The following is a 19,781-nucleotide window of genomic DNA, read 5'->3' on the forward strand; positions in this document are numbered from 1 at the left end:
CTTGTCTCTGCTTTTGATGAAGGACCCTATTTAAATAAAAGTTGCATTGAATAGGGAGGCGAAGAGTATATTCCTGTCAGTTAAACTGATCTACTTTTTATTTCAGACATTTTAATAGATCTGATCACACTTCTAATTGTTGTTGTTTTCTCTCAAGTAACTGAGTTACCTGATTGTTTTCCTCTTTCAGCTGTTCTTTTTCCACGTACTCTTAATACTTTTTAACCTCAAGCGGATTATTATTTTCTGTGTTCAGAAGAGACAAGACCCTAGTTTATCTCCATCACTGATAATGTCATAATGTCACTATTTTACTTTTACTTTTCAGATATTTCTAGGTGATAATAAAGGAGTTCTTGGAAAAGATTTTCCTTCCACTGAGATCCAAAGATTAAAGGATCAGAATATCAGCCTGCGGGCTGCTATTGCAGAAATGAGGAAAGAAATGGAGACTCTCAGTGATCAGACACCATCCTCGTTTCCCATGAAAGAAAAGACACAATACACACAGCAAACTGCCCCTGATGCTGAGGCTGCTACAGTTCTATTTACTCCTGGTAATCAGAGAAGTGGATTGAAAGTGCTACTATGTAACAGTTGTGTATGCCATTTCACACTTTCCTCTTAAGTTACAGCTCTTGCCCTAGAATACCATTTTCAGTTTCTTTAACAGAAATGATAGTTATAAACAAGAAAAATACTATTTTAAAATGTATCCCTTCACTAAATATTATCTTTCTATATTTTCAAACATTTTAGTAAACATGGTTTACATTTTTCTTTTTCTTTTTTTTCTTTTTTTTTCCCCCCCCCCCCTTTTTCCCACTATCTGTGAGAGATGTGTTTTAAATACTCAGCACTCAGAAGGAAATCCAGAGAAGAATACATGGGTTGTGAATGAACCAGTACATTACAGGGGGAAGTGGTAGCAACCACTTCAGTTAAGATTTGCCAGTTACTTCCATTTGCAACCCGCAGCTCATAACTTGTTGAAAATGTAACCATTTGAGCTATAATTTTGCAGGCATAGTCTCTAGCACCATTTTTTAAAATAAAGTGTGGGCCAAATTTGTTCCTTTTTTGAGTATAAGGAAAATGAAAACTACAATTTCCCCTTTATAAAATATTCTTGTGACCTTTTTTGAACTTTGGCAGAAATGGGAAGGGAAGATAACTGTAATTTGATAGGGAAATGATCATCCCTAAAGATAAATGTTTGAATGTTTTGGTGAAAATTTGACCAGTTTTGAGCCTTTTAATGGCCCTTTTGCATGTGCCTGGTATAATTGTTATAGATTTTAAAAACACTTTTTGCCAAAAATCTAATAATCTGAACTGCATATTTTCTCACTGCACATGCCTCACTTAGCTAAACATTCAACTTCTAATTCCCTGAATTATTCCAATGCCAGCCTAGGCCGTTTTCTGGATCTGAGAAAACCAGACCGACCCAGCAAAGTGGATCATAGAATCATAGGGTCGGAAGGGACCTCAAGAGATCATCTAGTCCAACCCCCTGCTCAAAGCAGGACTAACCTCAGCTAAATAATCCCAGCGACTGTTTTGTTAAGCCTCATCTTAAAAACCTCTAAAGATGGAGATTCCACCACCTCCCTAGGTAACCCATTCCAGTGCTTCATCACCCTCCTAGTGAAAAGCTTTTTCCTAATGTCCAACCTAGACCTCCCCAATGCAACTTGAGACCGTTGCTCCTTGTTCTGTCATCTGCCACCACTGAGAACAACCTGGCTCCATCCTCCCTGGAACCCCCTTTCAGGTAGTTAAAGGCTGCTATCAAATCCCCCCCTCATTCTTCTCTTCCGCAGACTAAACAAACCTAGTTCCCTCAGCCTCTCCTCATAAATCTCGTGTTCCAGCCCCCTAATCATTTTTGTTGCCCTCCGCTGGACTGACTCCAACTTCTCCACATCCTTTTTGTAGTGGGGGGCCCAAAACTGGAGACAATATTCCAAATGCGGCCTCACCAATGCCGAATAGAGGGAAATAATTGCTTGTGACTGGCTGCCAGCTAGACATGGAGCCATTGATCACTACTCGTTGATCCCTATGCTCTAGCCAGTTCTCTATCCATTTTATAGTCCATTCATCCAACCCATACTTCTTTAACTTGCTGATAAGAATAGTGTGAGAAACCGTATCAAAAGCATTGCTAAAGTCAAGGTATATCACGTCCACCGCTTTCCCCACATCCACAGAGCCTGTCACCTCTTCATAGATGAGGTTGGCAATGAGGTTGGTCAGGCATGACTTTCCCTTGGTGAATCCATGTTGACTGTTCCTGATAACCTTCCTCTCTTCCAAGTGCCTTAAAATGGATTCCTTGAGGACCTGCTTCATGATCTTTCCAGGGATTGAGGTGAGGCTGACCAGTCTGTAGTTCTCTGGATCCTCTTTCCTCCCTTTCTTGAAGATGGGCACTAAATTTGCTTTTTTCCAGTCATCAGGGACCTCCCCCAATTGCCATGAGCTTTCAAAGGTAATAGCCAATGGCTCTGAAATCACATCAGCCAACTCCCTCAGCAGCCTTGGATGCATTGCATCTGGCCCCATGGACTTGTGTATGTCTAATCTTTCTAAATAATCCTGAACCTGTTCCTTCAGCACTGAGAGATGTTCACCTCCTTCCCATTCTGTGCCACTCAGTGCAGTAGTCTGGGAGCTGACCTTGTCTGTGAAGACAGAGGCAAAAAAGGCATTGAGTACCTCAGCTTTCTCCACATCCTCTGTCACTAGGTTGCCTTCCCCATTCTGTAAGGGGCCCACACTTTCCCTAATCTTCCTCTTGTTGGTAACATACCTGTGGGAACCGTTCTTGTTCCCCTTCACATCCCTTGCTAGCTGCAACTCTAATTGTGCTTTGGCCTTCCTGATTTCATTCCCGCATGTTTGAGCAGTATTTTTATAATCCTCCCTAGTCATCTAACCAAGCTTCCACTTCTTATAAGCTTCTTTTTTGTGTTTAAGTTCACCAGAGATTTCTTTGTTAATCCAAGCTGGGCGCCTACCATATTTGCCATTGCTATTCTTTCTGCACATCGGGATGGTTTGTTCCTGTGCCCTCAATAAGGTTTCTTTAAAATACAGCCAGCTCTCTTGGATACCTTTCCCCCTCATATTAGCCTCCCAGGGGATCCTGCCCATCAGCTCCCTGAAGGAGTCAAAGTCTGCTTTTCTGAAGTCCATGGTCTGTATCCTGCTGTTCTCCTTTCTTCCTTTTGTCAGGATTCTGAACTCGACCATCTCATGGTCACTGCTGCCTAGGATCCCCTTACACCTGCTGCACCTGTTTGCACCCCTTGCACCTGCTGCATTCTCCTCCAAAATGGCTGTTTAGTCTCATCTAACTTTGAGGTTGCATTGTGAATAGTTATGAGTAGTTAAGTTACTTTAAAACTTGTAGTTTCCAAGCAAATGTGAACTGACAGGCTAATTATTATGTGCAGAGATGTTGATTAGACAAACTTTTATTTTATCTGTTAATTTTATACTCTGTTAGTGAAACAGTTTGAATAACCACTTCAAGCAAATATTTTTATCCATTGATTCTAAAGGATATTTCTATCTTCAGTCTTCTATGCTAGTTCAGATATGTTCATATAATTCTTCCCTGCTAGTAGCTGAAGATGTATTGTCTTCATTGAGCCTTTTTGGTGATGCCATCCTCCTGTACATAAAAAGTTTGAGGCTGCAAGCTCTCAGTGGAGGACAGCAGTTGGAGGACATGGTACTCTTGTCATCTGGTTCAAATCAGCAAGGCTTGATGCTTTTCACCCAAGGGTACTGAAGAAATTAGCTGAAAAAATCTTGGCGCCACTGGCAATAATATTTATGAACTCATGGATGACAGGCAAGGTCCTGGAAGACTGGAGAAAAGCTAGTCTAATGCCCATATTTAAAAAGGGGGAAAAGGAGATGGGAGGGAACCATAGACCAGTCAGCCTGACTTCGATACCTGGGAAGCTACTAAAGCAATGTATAAAACATTCAACATGTGAATATCGGAAGGGTGAAAGGATGATCCATCTGCTGTCTGGACCGGGAAACTAGAGAAGTGTGCTGCTTGCCTGGAGCTAGGATTCAGGATGTGACGGAGAGACTGCTGAGACTTATCAAGCCCTCAGACCACTACCCCTTCCTACTTCTCCACGTGGGCACCAATGACACTGCCAAGAACGACCTTGAGCAGATCACTGCAGACTATGTGGCTCTGGGAAGAAGGATAAAGGAGTTTGAGGTATAAGTGGTGTTCTCATCCATCCTCCATGGAAAAGGCCCAGGTAGGGACCGTCGCATTCCGGAAGTAAATGCGTGGTTACGCAGGTGGTGTCGGAGAGAGGGCTTTGGATTCTTCGACCATGGGATGTTGTTCCAGAAAGAAGGATTACTAGGAAGAGACTGGATTCACCTAACCAAGAGAGAGAGAAGAGTATCTTTGCAGACAGGTTGGCTAACTTAGTGAAGAGGGCTTTAAACTAGGTTCGATGGGGGTCGGAAACCTAAGCCCAGAGGTAAGTGGGGAAGTGGGACACCAGGAGGAAGCAGACAGAAGAGGGTGCAACAGAGGAGGCCTCTGGAATTGCACTGATAACGTAGGGCAATTGGCCAGTTATCTCAAGTGCCTATACACATACGCAAGAAGCCTGGGAAACAAGCAGGAGGAATTGGAAGTCCTGGCACAGTCAAGGAACTATGGTATGGTTGGAATAACTGAGACTTGGTGGGGTAATTCACACAACTGGAGCGCTGTCATGGATGGGTATAAACTGTTCAGGAAGGACGGGCAGGGGCAAAAGGGTGGAGGAGTTGCACTATATGTAAACTATATGATTGCTCTGAGCTCTAGTATGAAACTGGAGATAGACCAGTTCAGAGTCTCTGGGTTAAGCTTAGAAGCAAGAACAATAAGGGTGATGTCGTGGTGGGTGTCTGTTATAGACCCCCAGACAAGGAGGACAAGGTAGATGAGGCTTTCTTCAGTCAACTAGGGAAAGTTTCCAGTTCACAGGACCTGGTTCTCATGGAGGACTTCAATCACCTTGACATCTGCTGGAAGCGCAATACAGCAGAGCACAAACAATCCAGGAAGTTTTTGGATAGTGTTGCGGAAAACTTCCTGGTGCAAGTGCTGGCGCAACCAACTAGGGGTCGTGCTCCTCTTGACTTGCTGCTCACAAACAGAGAAGATTTGGTAGGGGAAGTAGAAGTGGGATGGCAACCTAGGCAGCAGTGACCATGAGATGGTAGAGTTCAGGATTCTGACAAAAGGAAGAAAAAAGAACAGCAGGATATGGACCATGGACTTCAGAAAAGCATACTCTGACTCCCTCAGGGAGCCGATGGGCAGGATCCCCTGGGAGGCTAATATGAGGGGGAAAGGAATCCAAGAGAGCTGGCTGTATTTTAAAGAAACCTTATTGAGGGCACAGGAGCAAACCATCCCGATGTACAGAAAGAATAGCAAATATGGTAGGCGCCCAGCTTGGATTAACAAAGAAGTCAATGGTAAGCTTAAACACAGAAAAGAAGCTTACAAGAAGTGGTCAGATGACTAGGGAGGATTATGAAAATACTGCTTGAACATGCAGGAATGAAATCAGGAAGGCCAAAGCGCAATTGGAGTTGCAGCTAGCAAGGGATGTGAAGGGGAACAAGAACGGTTCCCACAGGTATGTTACCAACAAGAGGAAGATTAGGGAAAGTGTGGGCCCCTTACAGAATGGGGAAGGCAACCTAGTGACAGAGGATGTGGAGAAAGCTGAGGTACTCAATGCCTTTTTTGCCTCTGTCTTCACAGACAAGGTCAGCTCCCAGACTACTGCACTGAGTGGCACAGAATGGGGAGGAGGTGAACATCCCTCAGTGCTGAAGGAACAGGTTCAGGATTATTTAGAAAGATTAGACATACCTAAGTCCATGGGGCCAGATGCAATGCATCCAAGGCTGCTGAGGGAGTTGGCTGATGTGATTTCAGAGCAATTTGAATGCTCGTGGCAATTGCGGGAGGTCTCTGATGATTGGAGAAAGGCAAACATAGTGCCTATCGTCAAGAAAGGGAGGAAAGAAGATCCAGGGAGCTACAGACTGGTCAGCCTCACCTCAATCCCTGGAAAAATAATGGAACAGGTCCTCAAGGAATCCATTTTAAGGCACTTGGAAGAGAGGAATGTGATCAGGAACAGTCAACATGGATTCACCAAGGGAAAGTCATGCCTGACCAACCTGATTGTCTTCTATGAAGAGGTGTCTGGCTCTGTGGATGTGGGGAAAGCGGTGCATGTGATATACCTTGACTTTAGCAAAGCTTTTGATACAGTCTCCCACAGTATTCATATCAGCAAGTTAAAGAAGTATGGGTTGGATGATTGGACTATAAATGGATAGAGAGCTGGCTAGATCATCAGGCTCGATGGATAGTGATCAATGGCTTGATGTCTAGCTGGCAGCCAGTAACAAGCGGAGTGCCCCAGGGGTCGGTCCTGGGGCTGGTTTTGTTCAACATCTTCATTAATGATCTGGAGGATAGGGTAGATTGCACTCTCAGCAAGTTTGCAGATGACATTAAACTAGGGGGAGTGGTAGATACCCTGGAAGGTAGGGATAGGATACAGAGTGACCTAGATAAATTGGAAGATTGGGCCAGAAGAAATCTGAGGTTCAACAAGGACAAGTGCAGAGTGGATAAGAAGTTGGATTAGAGTCAGCAGTGTGCCCTGGTTGCCAAGAACGCTAATAGCATAATGGACTGCATTAGTAGGAGCGTTGCCAGCAGATCACGGGAAGTGATTATTCCTCTCTATTCGGCAGTGGTGAGGCTGCATTTGGAGTATTGTGTCCAGTTTCGGTCCCCCCACTACAAAAAGGATGTGGAGAAGTTGGAGAGAGTCCAGCGGAGGGCAACAAAAATGATTAAGGGGCTGGAGCACATGACTTATGAGGAGAGGCTAAGGGAACTAGGCTTGTTTAGCCTTCAGAAGAGAAGAATGAGGGGGGGTTTGATAGCAGCCTTTAACTACCTGAAAGGGGGTTCCAGGGAGAATGGAGCTAGGCTGTTCTCAATGGTGGTAGAAGACAGAACAGGGAACAATGGTCTCAAGTTGCAGTGGGGGAAGTCTAGGTTGGATACTAGGAAAACGTTTTTCACTAGGAGGGTGGTGAAGCATTGGAATGGGTTACATAGGGAGGTGGTGGACGTGCCATCTTTAGAGGTTTTTGAGCTGCGGCTTGCCAAAGTCCTGGCTGGGTTGATTTAGCTGAGGTTAGTCCTGCCTTGAGCAGGGGGTTGGACTAGATGACCTCTGGAGGTCCCTTCCAACTCTAATATTCTATTATTCTATGATCACAAGGAGCCAGAATGGATTTACCAAGAACAAATCATGCCAAACCAGCTTGATTTCCTTCTTAGACAGGGTAATTGGTTTGGTGGATGGGGGAATGCAGTGGACATAATATAGCTGAACTTCAGCAAGGCTTTTGACACAGTCCCACATGACATTCTGATACATAACATGGAGAAATGCAGACTTGGCAGAATTACTATTAAGTGGATACATAATTGGTTAGACAACTGCAAAACAAAGAGTAACTATTAATGGAATGATGTCGGATTGGAAGGAGTTCTCAAGTGGGGTTCCACAGGGATCTGTTCTTGGTCTAGTGTTGTTTAACATCTTTAGTATTGACTTGGATCTACTGATCCAGCTTGTAGATGACACCAAGCGAGGAGTGCTTGCCAACACTTTGGAGGATAAAGCTCAAATTCAAAGGGATCTTGATAAATTGGAGAACTGGGCTATAGACAACAAAATGAAATTCAACAAAGACAAATGTAAGGTACTACATGTAGGGAAGAAAAACCAAATGCACAAATACAGAATGGAGGAAAACTGGCTTGGCAGCACCACTGCTGAGAAGGATCTGAGAGTTGTAGTGGATCACAACCTCAATATGAGTCGGCAATGTGATGCTGACAAAAAAAAATCCGAATGCAATTTTAGTTTCCATTAACAGAGGCATAGCATGTAAGTCATGGGAGGTGATAGTACCACTCTACTCAGTGCTGGTTAGGCCTCGGCTGGAGTACTGTGTCCAGTTTTGGTCATTTATATAGAGAAACTAGAAAGAATCCAGAGGCGAGCAACACAAATGATCAAAGGGATGGAATGCAAGCCTATTAGCAAAGGCTAAAGGAACTGGGTATGTTTATTTTGGAAAAGAGAATATTTAGGAGGGATATGATAGTGGTCTTCAAATACTTGAAAGGCTGCTATAAAGAAGATGGAGAAAAGTTGTTCTCTGTTGCCACAGAGGGCAGAACAAGAAGCAATGGGTTCAAATTACAGCATAACAGATCTAGATTAAATCTCAGGAAAAACTTCCTAACTGTAAGAAGAAAGGATAATGGAACAGACTGCCTCAGGAGATTGTGGAAGCTCCTTCACTGGAGGTTTATAAAAGGAGTCTAGATAGCCATCTGTCTTGGATGGTTTAGATACAACAAATCCTGCATCTTAGCAGGGGGTTAGACTAGATGACCCTTGTGGTACCTTATGATTCTATGACTGAATAAAAGGAAACTCTATAGCGAGTGGTCTGCGAGACTGCTACACTCACTATGATTTACTTGTTTGTTTTAGTTAAAATACATTTTCCAAAATAATTTTCTTTTATGTTTGTAGATTATGTTCGATCCCTGGAAGAGGAAATAAGAAAGTTAAAGCACAAATACTGGATAATGGAAGACCAACTAGAAAAGGCATATAGGTTTCCCAGAAAATCATCTGCTACTTCCCATGACCCATCCAGTACTCAGCTCCACAGCCACAATTTTAATGAAACTAGTGGTAAGAGAAACATGTTTCAGCATTAATCTTTACTAAGAACCCACTGGTGCCGCCCTCTCCTTCCACTTGTCACGTGTCTGGGGGAAGAACTGCAAAGGAGAGCCAGCCTGAGATTCCCATTGACAGCAGTAGAAGCAGCCAAAACATACTCTGGACATTCCAGTTAAAACTGCGAAAGTTCTCAGACTTTTTCTCTGCCCTGTGCTGATTAGCTGTTGTTATATAATTAAGGCCCTGCAGTTCTGGTTTTTATTTTTATTTTTTAATTTCCTGGGAATTTTTCAGGGTTTATTTAAAAAATTAAAAAATAAATGAAAAAGAGTGTAAAAAGTTAACTTCACAGTTGTCTAGGTAAACATTTGAGTTAATTTTGGGGAACAGGAGGACAGAAAAAAGCAACTAATAGAGAAAAGTCAGAGTTTATTTTTTATGAAACCATTATCTCTAATTCCCATTGGTAAAATAAAACTTATTTTTAAAACAAAAGTAGTTTACTTTTGGTGACTTTCACAGTTACACCGAGGCCTCTTATATCAAGAGTGAATTCCAAAAGTCCTGAGGAGTGTAGGCCGACAGCAGTTTTTTTCAAAGTGTCTTTTCCAGAGCTTGTTCTCCTGAAGTCTTGGACACATCGCTGGGCCCAGTTACTCAAAGGGGCTACCACATGGAGGAGCAGGTGGTGGGTAAGGAGTGCCTGGTGAGAAGAGGGGAGGTCCCCAATACTCATGGATCCCAATATCATCATTTCTGTCACAGAAATGAGACACGGGGATAGGGAGTGAGGAGAGAGCAGATCCCAGTCACAGACACAGACTTGCCAGCAGCAGGGAGGCTGCCATTACCCTCTTACCAACATTGTGTGCTCCCCAGCTCTGCTCCTTCAAGCCACAGGAAAATTAGAACAATCTGTTCCTGGCCCAGGCGCAGGGAGGAGCTCTGTCTGGTGGGTGGAGTGGGTGGGTTTTGGTGTCCTAGGGCTCCTCTCCAGACAATGACATGTCCCCATGCCCAGCTGCCCACAGGGGCTATCACAGATGGGAAGTGTGTGGGGGTGGCAGGGGGTGTCTTGCAGGGAGAAGGGGTACCTGATATGGTGGCAGGGGAGGGGGTGCCCAGCATTAATGGGAGAGAAAAGGTGCCTGGTGGATGGGGGTGCTGGGTAGGGGAAGTGGACTGGTGGAGGGATATGGGCTGCCTGGCACTCCCAGGAGTGGATGGGGGTCTGGCAGTGGAGAAGGGGATGGAGATGGGGCAGAGCAGAGAGGAGTCTATGCCCTGGGCCGTGCTGAAAGGCTGAGGTCAGCAGGGGGCCAGTACTCACCTGGTGCAGTCTTCCATTCCTTGTAGCCTATCACTGCAGCAGTCAATGGTCTCAGCTGGCTTCCTGCCTGTCTTGCACAAATGCAGCAGTCACCAACTGGCAGTTACCCTCTCCTGTGTAGGTGCACTGTGCTTTCTGCTAGGGAGTCTGCAAATAGGAAGCCGGGTCTGGGGAGTTTAAGCAGGTATAAAATGGAAAAATCCAAATACTGGATTTTTCAAAATCTGCAGTAATTTTCAGTAAAAACTGAAAACAAAGGTCACTACATATAATGATGATGCTCTTTCCATTCCCGTAGTATCTCAGGAGGATATAAACAGCCTCTACTAAAGTAGACATTTTTAAATCGGCAGGCCTGGATAACATGGAGCCAGCTGATTAGCCACCAAATCTTTTTCAGAGTCACTGCTTCCCAGGATAGAGTTGGCCGTATTTATAGGATGGTCTACACTCTTTATTCCTAGATGTATACATTTACATTTGGGCATATAAAAAAAACATATTGTATGCCTCTGCCAACCTTACCGAGCAATCTAGATCTTTGTCTGTCAGTGACCTGTCCTCTTAATTATTTACCACTCCTTCAATCTTTGTGTTGTCTGCAAACTTTATCAGTAATGATTTTATGTTTTCTTTCAGATCATTGATGAAAATATTTAATAGCATAGGGTCAAGAACCAATCCCTGAGGGACCCCACTAGAAGAAACACACCCATTCAATGATAATTGTCCATTTACAGTTACATTTAGAGATCTGTCAGCTAGCCAGATTTTACTCCATTTAATTTGTACCGTGTTGTTTTTTTGTATTGTTCTAATTTCTTAATCAAAATATTATGCAGTCTAATGCCTTTACAGAAGTCTACGAATATTATATTTATATTATTATCTTGATCAGTCAAATTTTTAATCTCACCATAAAAAGATATCGTATTAACATGACAGGATCTATTTCCCATAAACCCATGTTTATTGGAATTAATTAAGTTACACCCTTTTACTTCTTTATTAATTGAGTCCCATATCAATCATTCTGTTATTTTGCCCGGGATCAATGTCATGCTGACAGTCCTATAATTTCATGAGTTGTCCTGTCCACCCTTTCAAAATATTGGCACAATATTAGTTTTTTCCAGTCTTCTGGAACTTCCCCACTGTTTCAAGGGTTATTGAAAATAAACATGCTGACTCTAAGGCTACCATCTCCTAAGCACCCTATTTACTTTTGGAACTACTTTTGGAATGTGAATACCAGTTGTCCAAAATAGCACCCTTTAAACAAAATTATTGCTAGATGGATCCTCATGAATTATGAAGCGTGAGCCCTGTTGTATTATCTAGAAGTACTTCTATCGATGCTAAATAATAAGCATAAACTGACAGGTCACCCTACTGTTTATGCATCTTCAAAATTGTCTACTGTAAAATATTCTTTACCATGCATTGTAATATGACCAAATTATTAAGAACACACGAAAGGCCACACTGGCTCAGACCAATGATCCATCTAGCCCAGTATCCTGTCTTCAGACAGTGGCCAATACGAGGTGCTTCAGAGGGAATTAACAGAACAGGTAATAATCAAGTGATCCATCCCTGTTGCCCATTCCCAGCTTCTGGCAAACAGAGGCTAGAGACATTTCAGAACATGGTTTTGTATCCCTACCCATCCTGGCTAATAGCCATTGATGCACCTATCCTCCATGAATTTATATAATTCTTTTTTTAACTTTGTTATACTCTTGGCCTTCACAACATCCTCTGGCAAAGAGTTCCACAGGCTGACTGTGCATTGTGTGAAGAAATACTTCTCTTTGTTTGTTTTAAAGCTGCTGCCTATTAATTTCATTTGGTGACCCTTAGTTCTTGTCTTATGAGAAGGAGTAAATAATACTTCCTTATTTACTTTCTCCACACCAGTCATGGTTTTATAGACTTTTATCATATCCTCCCTTAGTCATCTCTTTTCCAAGCTGAAAAGTCCAGTCTTATTAATCTCTCCTCATATGGAAGCTGTTCCATGCCCTTAATCATTTTAGTTGCCCTTTTCTGTACCTTTTCCAATTCCAATATATCTTTTTTGAGATGGGGTGACCAGGTCTGCATGCAGTATTCAAGATATGGGCATACCATTGATTTATAAAGAAGCAATATGATATTTTCTGTCTTATTATCTATCTGTCCCTTTCCTAATGATTCCCAACATTCTGTTAGCTTTTTTGACTGCTGCTGCACATAGAATGGATTTTTCAGAGAACTATCCACAATCACTCCAAGATCGCTTTCTTGGGATGATGTTTTCCAGCATGCATTACTTTGCATTTATCAACATTGAATTTCATCTGCCGCTTTGTTGCCTAGTCACCCAGTTTTGTGAGATCCCTTTGTAACTCTTTGCAGGCTGCTTCGGACTTCACTATCTTGAGTAGTTTTGTATCATCTGCAATTTTTGCCACCTCACTGTTTACCCCCTTTTCCAGATCATTTATGAATATGTTGAACAGTAATGGTCCCAGTACAGACCCATTGGAGAAGACACCACTATTTACCTCTCTCCATTCTGAAAACTGATCATTTATTCCTACCCTTTGTTTCCTATCTTTTAGCCAGTTACTGACCCATGAGAGGACCTTCCGTCTTATTCCATGACCGCTTACTTTGCTCAAGAGCCTTTGGAGAGAGTCTTTGTCAAAGGCTTTCTGAAAATCTAAGTACACAATATCCACTGGATCACCCTTGTCCACATGCTTGTTGACACCCTCAACAATTGGTGTCACATTAGCTATCCTCCAGTCATCTGGTACAGAAGCTGATTTAAATGATAGGTTACATACCACAGTTAGTAGTTCTGCAATTTCACATTTGAGTTTCTTCAGAACTCCTTGGTGGATATCATGTGGTCCTGGTGACTTATTACTGTTTAATTTATCAATTTTTTCCAAAACCTCCTGTAATGCCACCTCAATCTGGGACAATTCCTCAGATTTGTCACCTAAATAGAATGGCTCAGATTAGGGAATCTCCTTTACATCCTCAGCTGCAAAGAATTCATTTAACGGCTGGTCTATGCCAGAGAGTGTTATTGACCCAAGTCAGCTTTTTTCTGTAAAACAGTGCTTAAATAAATTAACAAATAAATAAACACTTAAATAAATTGTCACTTTTTAGCTGTCTGCTATTATGTATTTTATCATCTTCCATCCTCTCCTCCTTACTAGAATCTCCATTAATAAGATCGTCTCCTAAGGGATGTCTCTGTCCAAACAATGTGTTCCTCCGCATCTGTTGGCTTTCCCCCAGCCTTTAGTTTAAAATCTTCTCTACAACCTTTTTAATTTTACGTGTCAGCAATCCGGTTCCATTTTGGTTTAGGTGGAGCCCATCCTTCCTCTATTCTGATGAGATTGTTGCTTTTTAAATCACTATAAATAAAAGATTCTTGATCAGTGCTGTAGCTCTTATAGGTGCTAATATGTTTTGGTGTGTGTTGCTTCATTTACCCTTTTTCTTTCAGGTGCCTTTTGTACAGATGATGTTTTCTCAGGAGCTCTTTTGAAGAAGCTGGAAGCCAGAACACCTTACTGGGACACCATGGTAACACAGCACATACAAAAGGTATGAAGACGCTTGAGCTATCCAAAGCTGTTGTCTTTGCTATTTTATATATTTTTGTTATACAAATTTTCTTTAGGGGCAAAATTCAGTATATGGAGCAAGATCTTCTGTCACACAGGCTGGCCATTACAGAGGTGTCAGGGTCCAGCCTATCTATGACAAATTCCTGTAAGGGAGAATAAGCCAATTCAGACCCACTTGGAAGTAATTAAATCCCTAGGTGACTGGTTGTCAGATAATTAGCTAATGAGCCTGCTAAAGGTTTACCATAGCTCAGTTGAGGTGGTTCCTCGAGACAGGAAGCTCCTGAGAAGAGGTACTCCCACAAGAACTGAATAGGAGAGCTCACCAGAGCCAGTAGCTTGGAAAGTATGCTGCAGGGGACAAGGAACTCCTGAATGGTGGCAGGAAGCGCAGCCTGGTAGGAACTACATGATGCTGAGCTGCAGCTGACAGATCTCCGCAGACCTCTGGTGCCAGCAAAAGATTCTCCCCGCATAACTGGCAAGAGGCCTGACTCCAGGGAAGGGACCGAGCCAAGAGAACCATGCTGGAGGGGAGTGGCAGACCCTGGTTGGAACAGATAAACTAAGACCGACTCTGTCCCCCAGCTAGTATGCTGGGGTGAATGTTTGCTTGTATTTTCATTGGGCCTTTCCTTAATAAACTAGACCCCTCAGAAGGGGCATTGTTCGCTATGTAAAGCCTTGTTTAACTTATTGATGATGTATGGGGAAATGACTTGGTCCACAGGGGGCATTAGAGGGCAGGTAACACCATATGACATCCTTCATCTGGCTAATCAGTACTCATTGCAAGACTGGAGAGGAAGCAAAGGTGGCTTTAAGCCAACTCTATGTTCTTCCAATCCTGGGGCAAGCTGGTGTCTGGTCCTGTCCCTAGTTCATGTCCTTTCTTGTGTTTACACTTTTCAGATATTTGACTTTTGTCATGCCCAACCTTCTTTGTCATTGCTTTTCTAAACTATGCAAATTTAGCTTTTTTAGTCTTTCCTCATAAATGGATTCTTCCATCCCCCAAACATTTTTATTGCTCTTTTTTGAACTCCTGCAAATATTTCAATATCTTATCTGTAATGAGGTCAATAGAATTGATTGCAGTATTCTAGGTGTGATCTCACCAGAGTGCTAAAAAGAAAGCAGAACTATTATCTTGATGCTTCATAATGTGTAGCACTTTTTTATATGCAACTTCAAACTACATTAATCTTTTTTTACAATTATATCCCTTTGATAAACTCATGTCTAATTTGCTGTCCGCTAGATCCATAAGAATGCTTAAAGGAGCAGAAAACATTTCTTATAGGTTAGATTTAAGGAGCTCATTTAGCTTAACACAGTTAATGTTAAAGGGTGACATGATTACCATTTATATTTAAGTACCTACAGGGGGAACAAGTATTATGATGTACTCTTCAGTCTAGCAGAGAGAGGTTATAATATGATCCAATGGCTGGAAGTTGAATCTAGACAAATTCAGAGTGAAAATAAAGTGTAAATTTCTTAAAAGTGAGGGTAACTAACTATTGGAACAGTTTACAAGGTGTCCTGATGGAGTCTCCATCACTGGCAATTTTTAATCAAGATTGTATGTTTTTCTAAAAGATATGCTTTAGGAGTTATTTTGGAGAAGTTGTTTGGCTTGTGTTATACAGGAGTGCAGACTAGATGGTCCTTTTTGACCTTGAAATCTATTAATTTCTTACATGGAGAGGTCTCTTTCAAATTCCTGCTTGAATTTACTTTATCTACTTTCTATAACTTTAGCTTAACAAATATAGCTATAAATACAGATAATGTAGATAATTTTGCTCTCAAGAACATAGTTTTTATATGTTGAGTGGATATATTTATATATAAACATGTTTTCCAGTTGTAAACCTGAATGGCAGGGGGGTGTCAATTTTATGGATTTGCTGAGTTGCCAGTTAGATTTTAAAGCTGAAATCTAATAGACTAGACTTGCCAATTTGATAAGTGCCACTTGCCAATTTGATAAATAGCCACTATTGTGATGGAATTTAATCAGGATAACCCCTTTTTATTGAGTCTAGGGAGCATTAGCTTATTAATTTTAACTCAAAGTTTTTCTCAGGTAAATTTTTCAGTTTATTTATTCATCCAAAAACACATTCAGTGTATAGATCAAGGTTATGTAGATCAAGTTTTCTAGGTATGTACTGAACACACAAATGCAGTCTTTCAAGCAATTGTCATAGGGTAGGGTTGAGATTCTGCAGTTATACAATATAGCAATACAAATTACCAAGATTTCTTATTATATTTGCTTATGCTCATCAATCATCAATCCTTTAGTGCCGCTAACACATTTCTTCTTCCAAGTAGTAGGATGTCTTTTTTAAAGACACTTTTAAGAGTGAGATCCCTACTATTTGAATAGTTTGGCATAGAAAAGTCAAGTTTAAAATGTCAAAGCATTTGCTGAAAGTTATTATTTAAATCTCTTAGGCCACTTTGCTTGGGCTTACAAAAGAGAGCATGCATATAGCTTTAATAGGTTAAAATCCAAAACATGGTTACTTGAGGTCTCACTAAAAAGAGTGAGAACTCAACAAGAGAACTTTCAGTTATTTATATTCGAAAATGGAAAGAGAAATACAGTATTTGAAATGAAATCTTACTGTTTCTTCTAACCCTGGACCTGGGGAATGTCCTTTCCACACAGATGGTCCAAGTGCTGGATTGGGCAGATTCTATGTAAATTTATTCAGCTCTGGGGTCCACACAAGGGCAATCTCATTTTCTGTTGGGTACTGATTGTCAGGGCACTCTGATTTCAGTTCTTAGGGGTTTTTTTGCTGCTTCCGTTGATATCCAGTAGATGGCAATACTGTATAACAAATTTCTTCCATGTTTCTCGGGGTTGGAGGGTTTTTATGTTTGATCAGTTTAAAAAATCACATTTCAGTATTAGCCCACATTACTAATTGGAATCTTCCCTCTCCCATTTTTAAGTGATTTCTCTTAATATTTCAAATCTATATGCTAGTTAGGTGATTATATCTTTCAATACCAGATGACCCAGGAGGTCCCTTTCTGTGCTTTGTAATATTCTTTTCATTCTTGTGCTGCACAGTTCTTGCCACTTCAATTGTGCAACAATCATTTAGAAAGAAAACAAAAAAATCCCTTATAGACTTTTAAGCTAGTGGACATAGCCCATATATTCTTTGTGTAGAAGCATTTCACATCCTTTAGGGCTTACAATAGAATAAAACACATTATTGACATATAGAAAGAGGGTTTAGACAGAGGTACAGCTTTTTAATTTGAGGTGAAGGACATATTGAAGGAACAAAGCACAATAGCAGTGGTATATTTGATTAATAAAGCAAACAAATGTACAGTTTATAATTTGGGGTGAAAACATGAACTGGACTTCTTGGGATGACAATGGGATCCACACTGACTACAACATCTCAAAGAACCAGAATTACTGTGTGGAAGTAAATGTTCCTTCCAATCTAATAGGATTCACTGTTAAAAGAGATTGTCAAATTTAATTTAGGATAATCAGAGCTCATTCAGTATGATCAAGAAAAACATTTGGATGTTCATTCTTCTTCAGAACTCTCAGTATCCAGGGGATATTAAACAGTGTTGTCTCTGAAATAACAGCCGTTTCCCTCAGTTTTATATTTATAAATTGGTTCACCTCTTAAGTTGCTTTAGAATACAAAGAGCAAAGCTTTTCTCTGTAATGTGACAGAAATATCGTCTGGTAGGATTAATTTGAAGGGGAACTGAAATCAGAGACAATAGAAGTGAGGACTCCATGATGCATGTTTCAGCACTAGCTGCACAAGTTTGCCTGACCCTCCCCCGCAATGGTTATATTCACTTGTGCCGCTGGCTCTGAAGCCCACACTGTGGCGCTCTCACATCTGTTTAGTGAGCTATCTAGAGTACAGATAGCATGAATATATTTACACAAGCTGCCATTCACACCCGTGGCTGCAGTGTAATCATACCCTATGAGTATAAGTGCAAGGTTTTGCTCCTACTTCAGTGTCATTTCCATTGGGATTGAGATTGCATATGAAACAGACAGAGAAATGCTAAATTGTGTTCCATTCCTCTTTCACACGCATATTGTAAATCTATCCAGGGCTGGACTGGTAGGTGGAAGAAGCCCAAGAAATGTCTTTTGAGCAGCCCACAAAATTCTTGCAGAGTTCCCCACGGTATACCAAGAATGTTTGCTTACTATAGCTATCTATTTAATTTTTATTATTTGTTGAGCATTAACATTGTAGATAATGAGGCTCCTTTCTCAAGGAGTTTACAATCCATTGTGACAGGGTCAGACTGGAGAGTGCTAGAAGGCCAATATATCAGTCCCAGACTCAACAAGTCCCTTTTCCCCTGGTACCTGAGCAGGAGTTATTCCAGGGTAATTAACACACCTGGAGCCAATCAAGGCCCCGCCTAGGATTTGTTAAAAGCCTCCCCTCCAGAGAGAGGGTGTGGCTGGAGTTGTGAGAGTGAAGCAAGCTACCAGAGTGTGTGTGAGCAGGCAAGATGCTGTCAGAAACCAGGAGGGTTTAGGAGAAGGAGCAGAACATTGGCAGAACAGAATCCTACAGGTACAAAGACTCGGGGAGGGGAAAAACCCTGCCCGAAGAGGGCAAAGGACCTTTCCCAGGCCTGGATGCCTGAGGGAAAAGACCTTGCCAGAAGGAGAAGATAGAACTGGACATTTGATTTGGCACTACCACACCCAGTGGAGCTGTCAGAGGTCAAGAGCCTCCCCTGGCAAGGAGTCCAGGAAAGGCCCCTGTCTGAGCAGGGTTCAGACATTAAGTCAAGGAGTACGGGGAAGTAACCCAGGGAAGCTAGCAGATTTCCTGAAGCCACAGCATGAGGCTGCTATTTGTAGGGTCCCTGGGTTGGAGTCCAGAGTCAAGGGTAGGACCATCCCCCTGCCCCCACACCCTTACTGGCCATTCACTGGGGGGGGTGCAAGAGCCCCAGCGAAGAAACAAGGGCCTGTGAGAACCAGAGACAGGACTGGGAGCCAGCAGGGAGTGGCCATCTTAGGCTGTATTACCCTCCTCCACCACAAGAGGATGGAAGAACACTAAAGAGCGAAGGAGTTCCCAGACCTACGGCTAGAAGGAAGCACTGGACCCACCAAGGCAGAGGAAGAGCTTTGCCACACCATATATACAAACAATAGCAATTATTTGGACACACACAGCACAGGATGAGCAGATGTGAATTCCACTGTCCACACACAGAGCTATGGCAGTAATTTTTGGTTTAGATTTGCATTTAATATAATTAAATAACAGCAATTCTTGTGTAGCACACTAACAGTAATAGACTTTATGGCTAAAATGTTTTCTGAGGAGAGAATGTAAGTCCGCTGTTCCAGGATAGGATGGAGTTCCATATATAATGGGTATATGCTGTCCATCTGCATACCACTGTCTCCCCTTTCTTTGGTTCTTTCTATTTCCTTCTATCTTTGGGTATTTTTTCCTTTATTTGTTTCATTTTCTTGTCGTCTCTCGTCCCACCCTTCAGTCATCTTCTTTGGGATCTCAAAGTAATGGAATGGGCATGAGCATAGGAGCAAGGAATTTCTGAGTTCTATTCCTAACTTTCCCACTCACAAGCTATGTGCAAAGTTTGGGCAAATCATTCCCTTTCTGTATGTTCCATTTCTTTATCAGTAAAATGGGGATGGGGATGCTGACCCAGGGCAGTTGCAAGCATTAATTAATATTTGCAAAGCGCTTTGCTAATATCAAATGCTACATAAATACTGAGTGTTATTTCTCTTTCTTTCCCTTTTCCTTGGACCTGTGTTTCATTTCCTTTTCTTTTTTTTGTTTTTTGTTTTTGTTTTTACTTCTTACCCCCCACTCTCCTCTTCTCCATTCTTAACCTTTTCTCTTTTGCCTTCATTCTTCCCTGTTTCTCCCTCTTTTCATACTA

At 41.8% G+C, this 19,781-nt stretch overlaps 1 protein-coding gene across 6 annotated transcripts in view; it reads left to right on the forward strand.

Annotated features, from left to right (window-relative positions):
• CCDC57 (coiled-coil domain containing 57) overlaps positions 1-19,781 on the forward strand; it is a 109,754-nt gene that overhangs the window by 53,038 nt on the left and 36,935 nt on the right. For all 6 annotated transcript variants that reach the window (XM_067547786.1, XM_067547788.1, XM_067547790.1 and 3 more), the window contains 3 exons: positions 329-557; positions 8,697-8,861; positions 13,697-13,797. In XM_067547786.1, the coding sequence (XP_067403887.1) occupies positions 329-557; positions 8,697-8,861; positions 13,697-13,797 (495 nt within the window). The remainder of the gene's footprint in view (positions 1-328; positions 558-8,696; positions 8,862-13,696; positions 13,798-19,781) is intronic.

Source organism: Emydura macquarii, unplaced genomic scaffold, assembly GCF_026122565.2.
Source record: "Emydura macquarii macquarii isolate MOO-44397 ecotype Brisbane River unplaced genomic scaffold, CSIRO-AGI_Emac_v2 contig_1230, whole genome shotgun sequence".
In the NCBI taxonomy this organism is placed as follows: domain Eukaryota; kingdom Metazoa; phylum Chordata; order Testudines; family Chelidae; genus Emydura; species Emydura macquarii.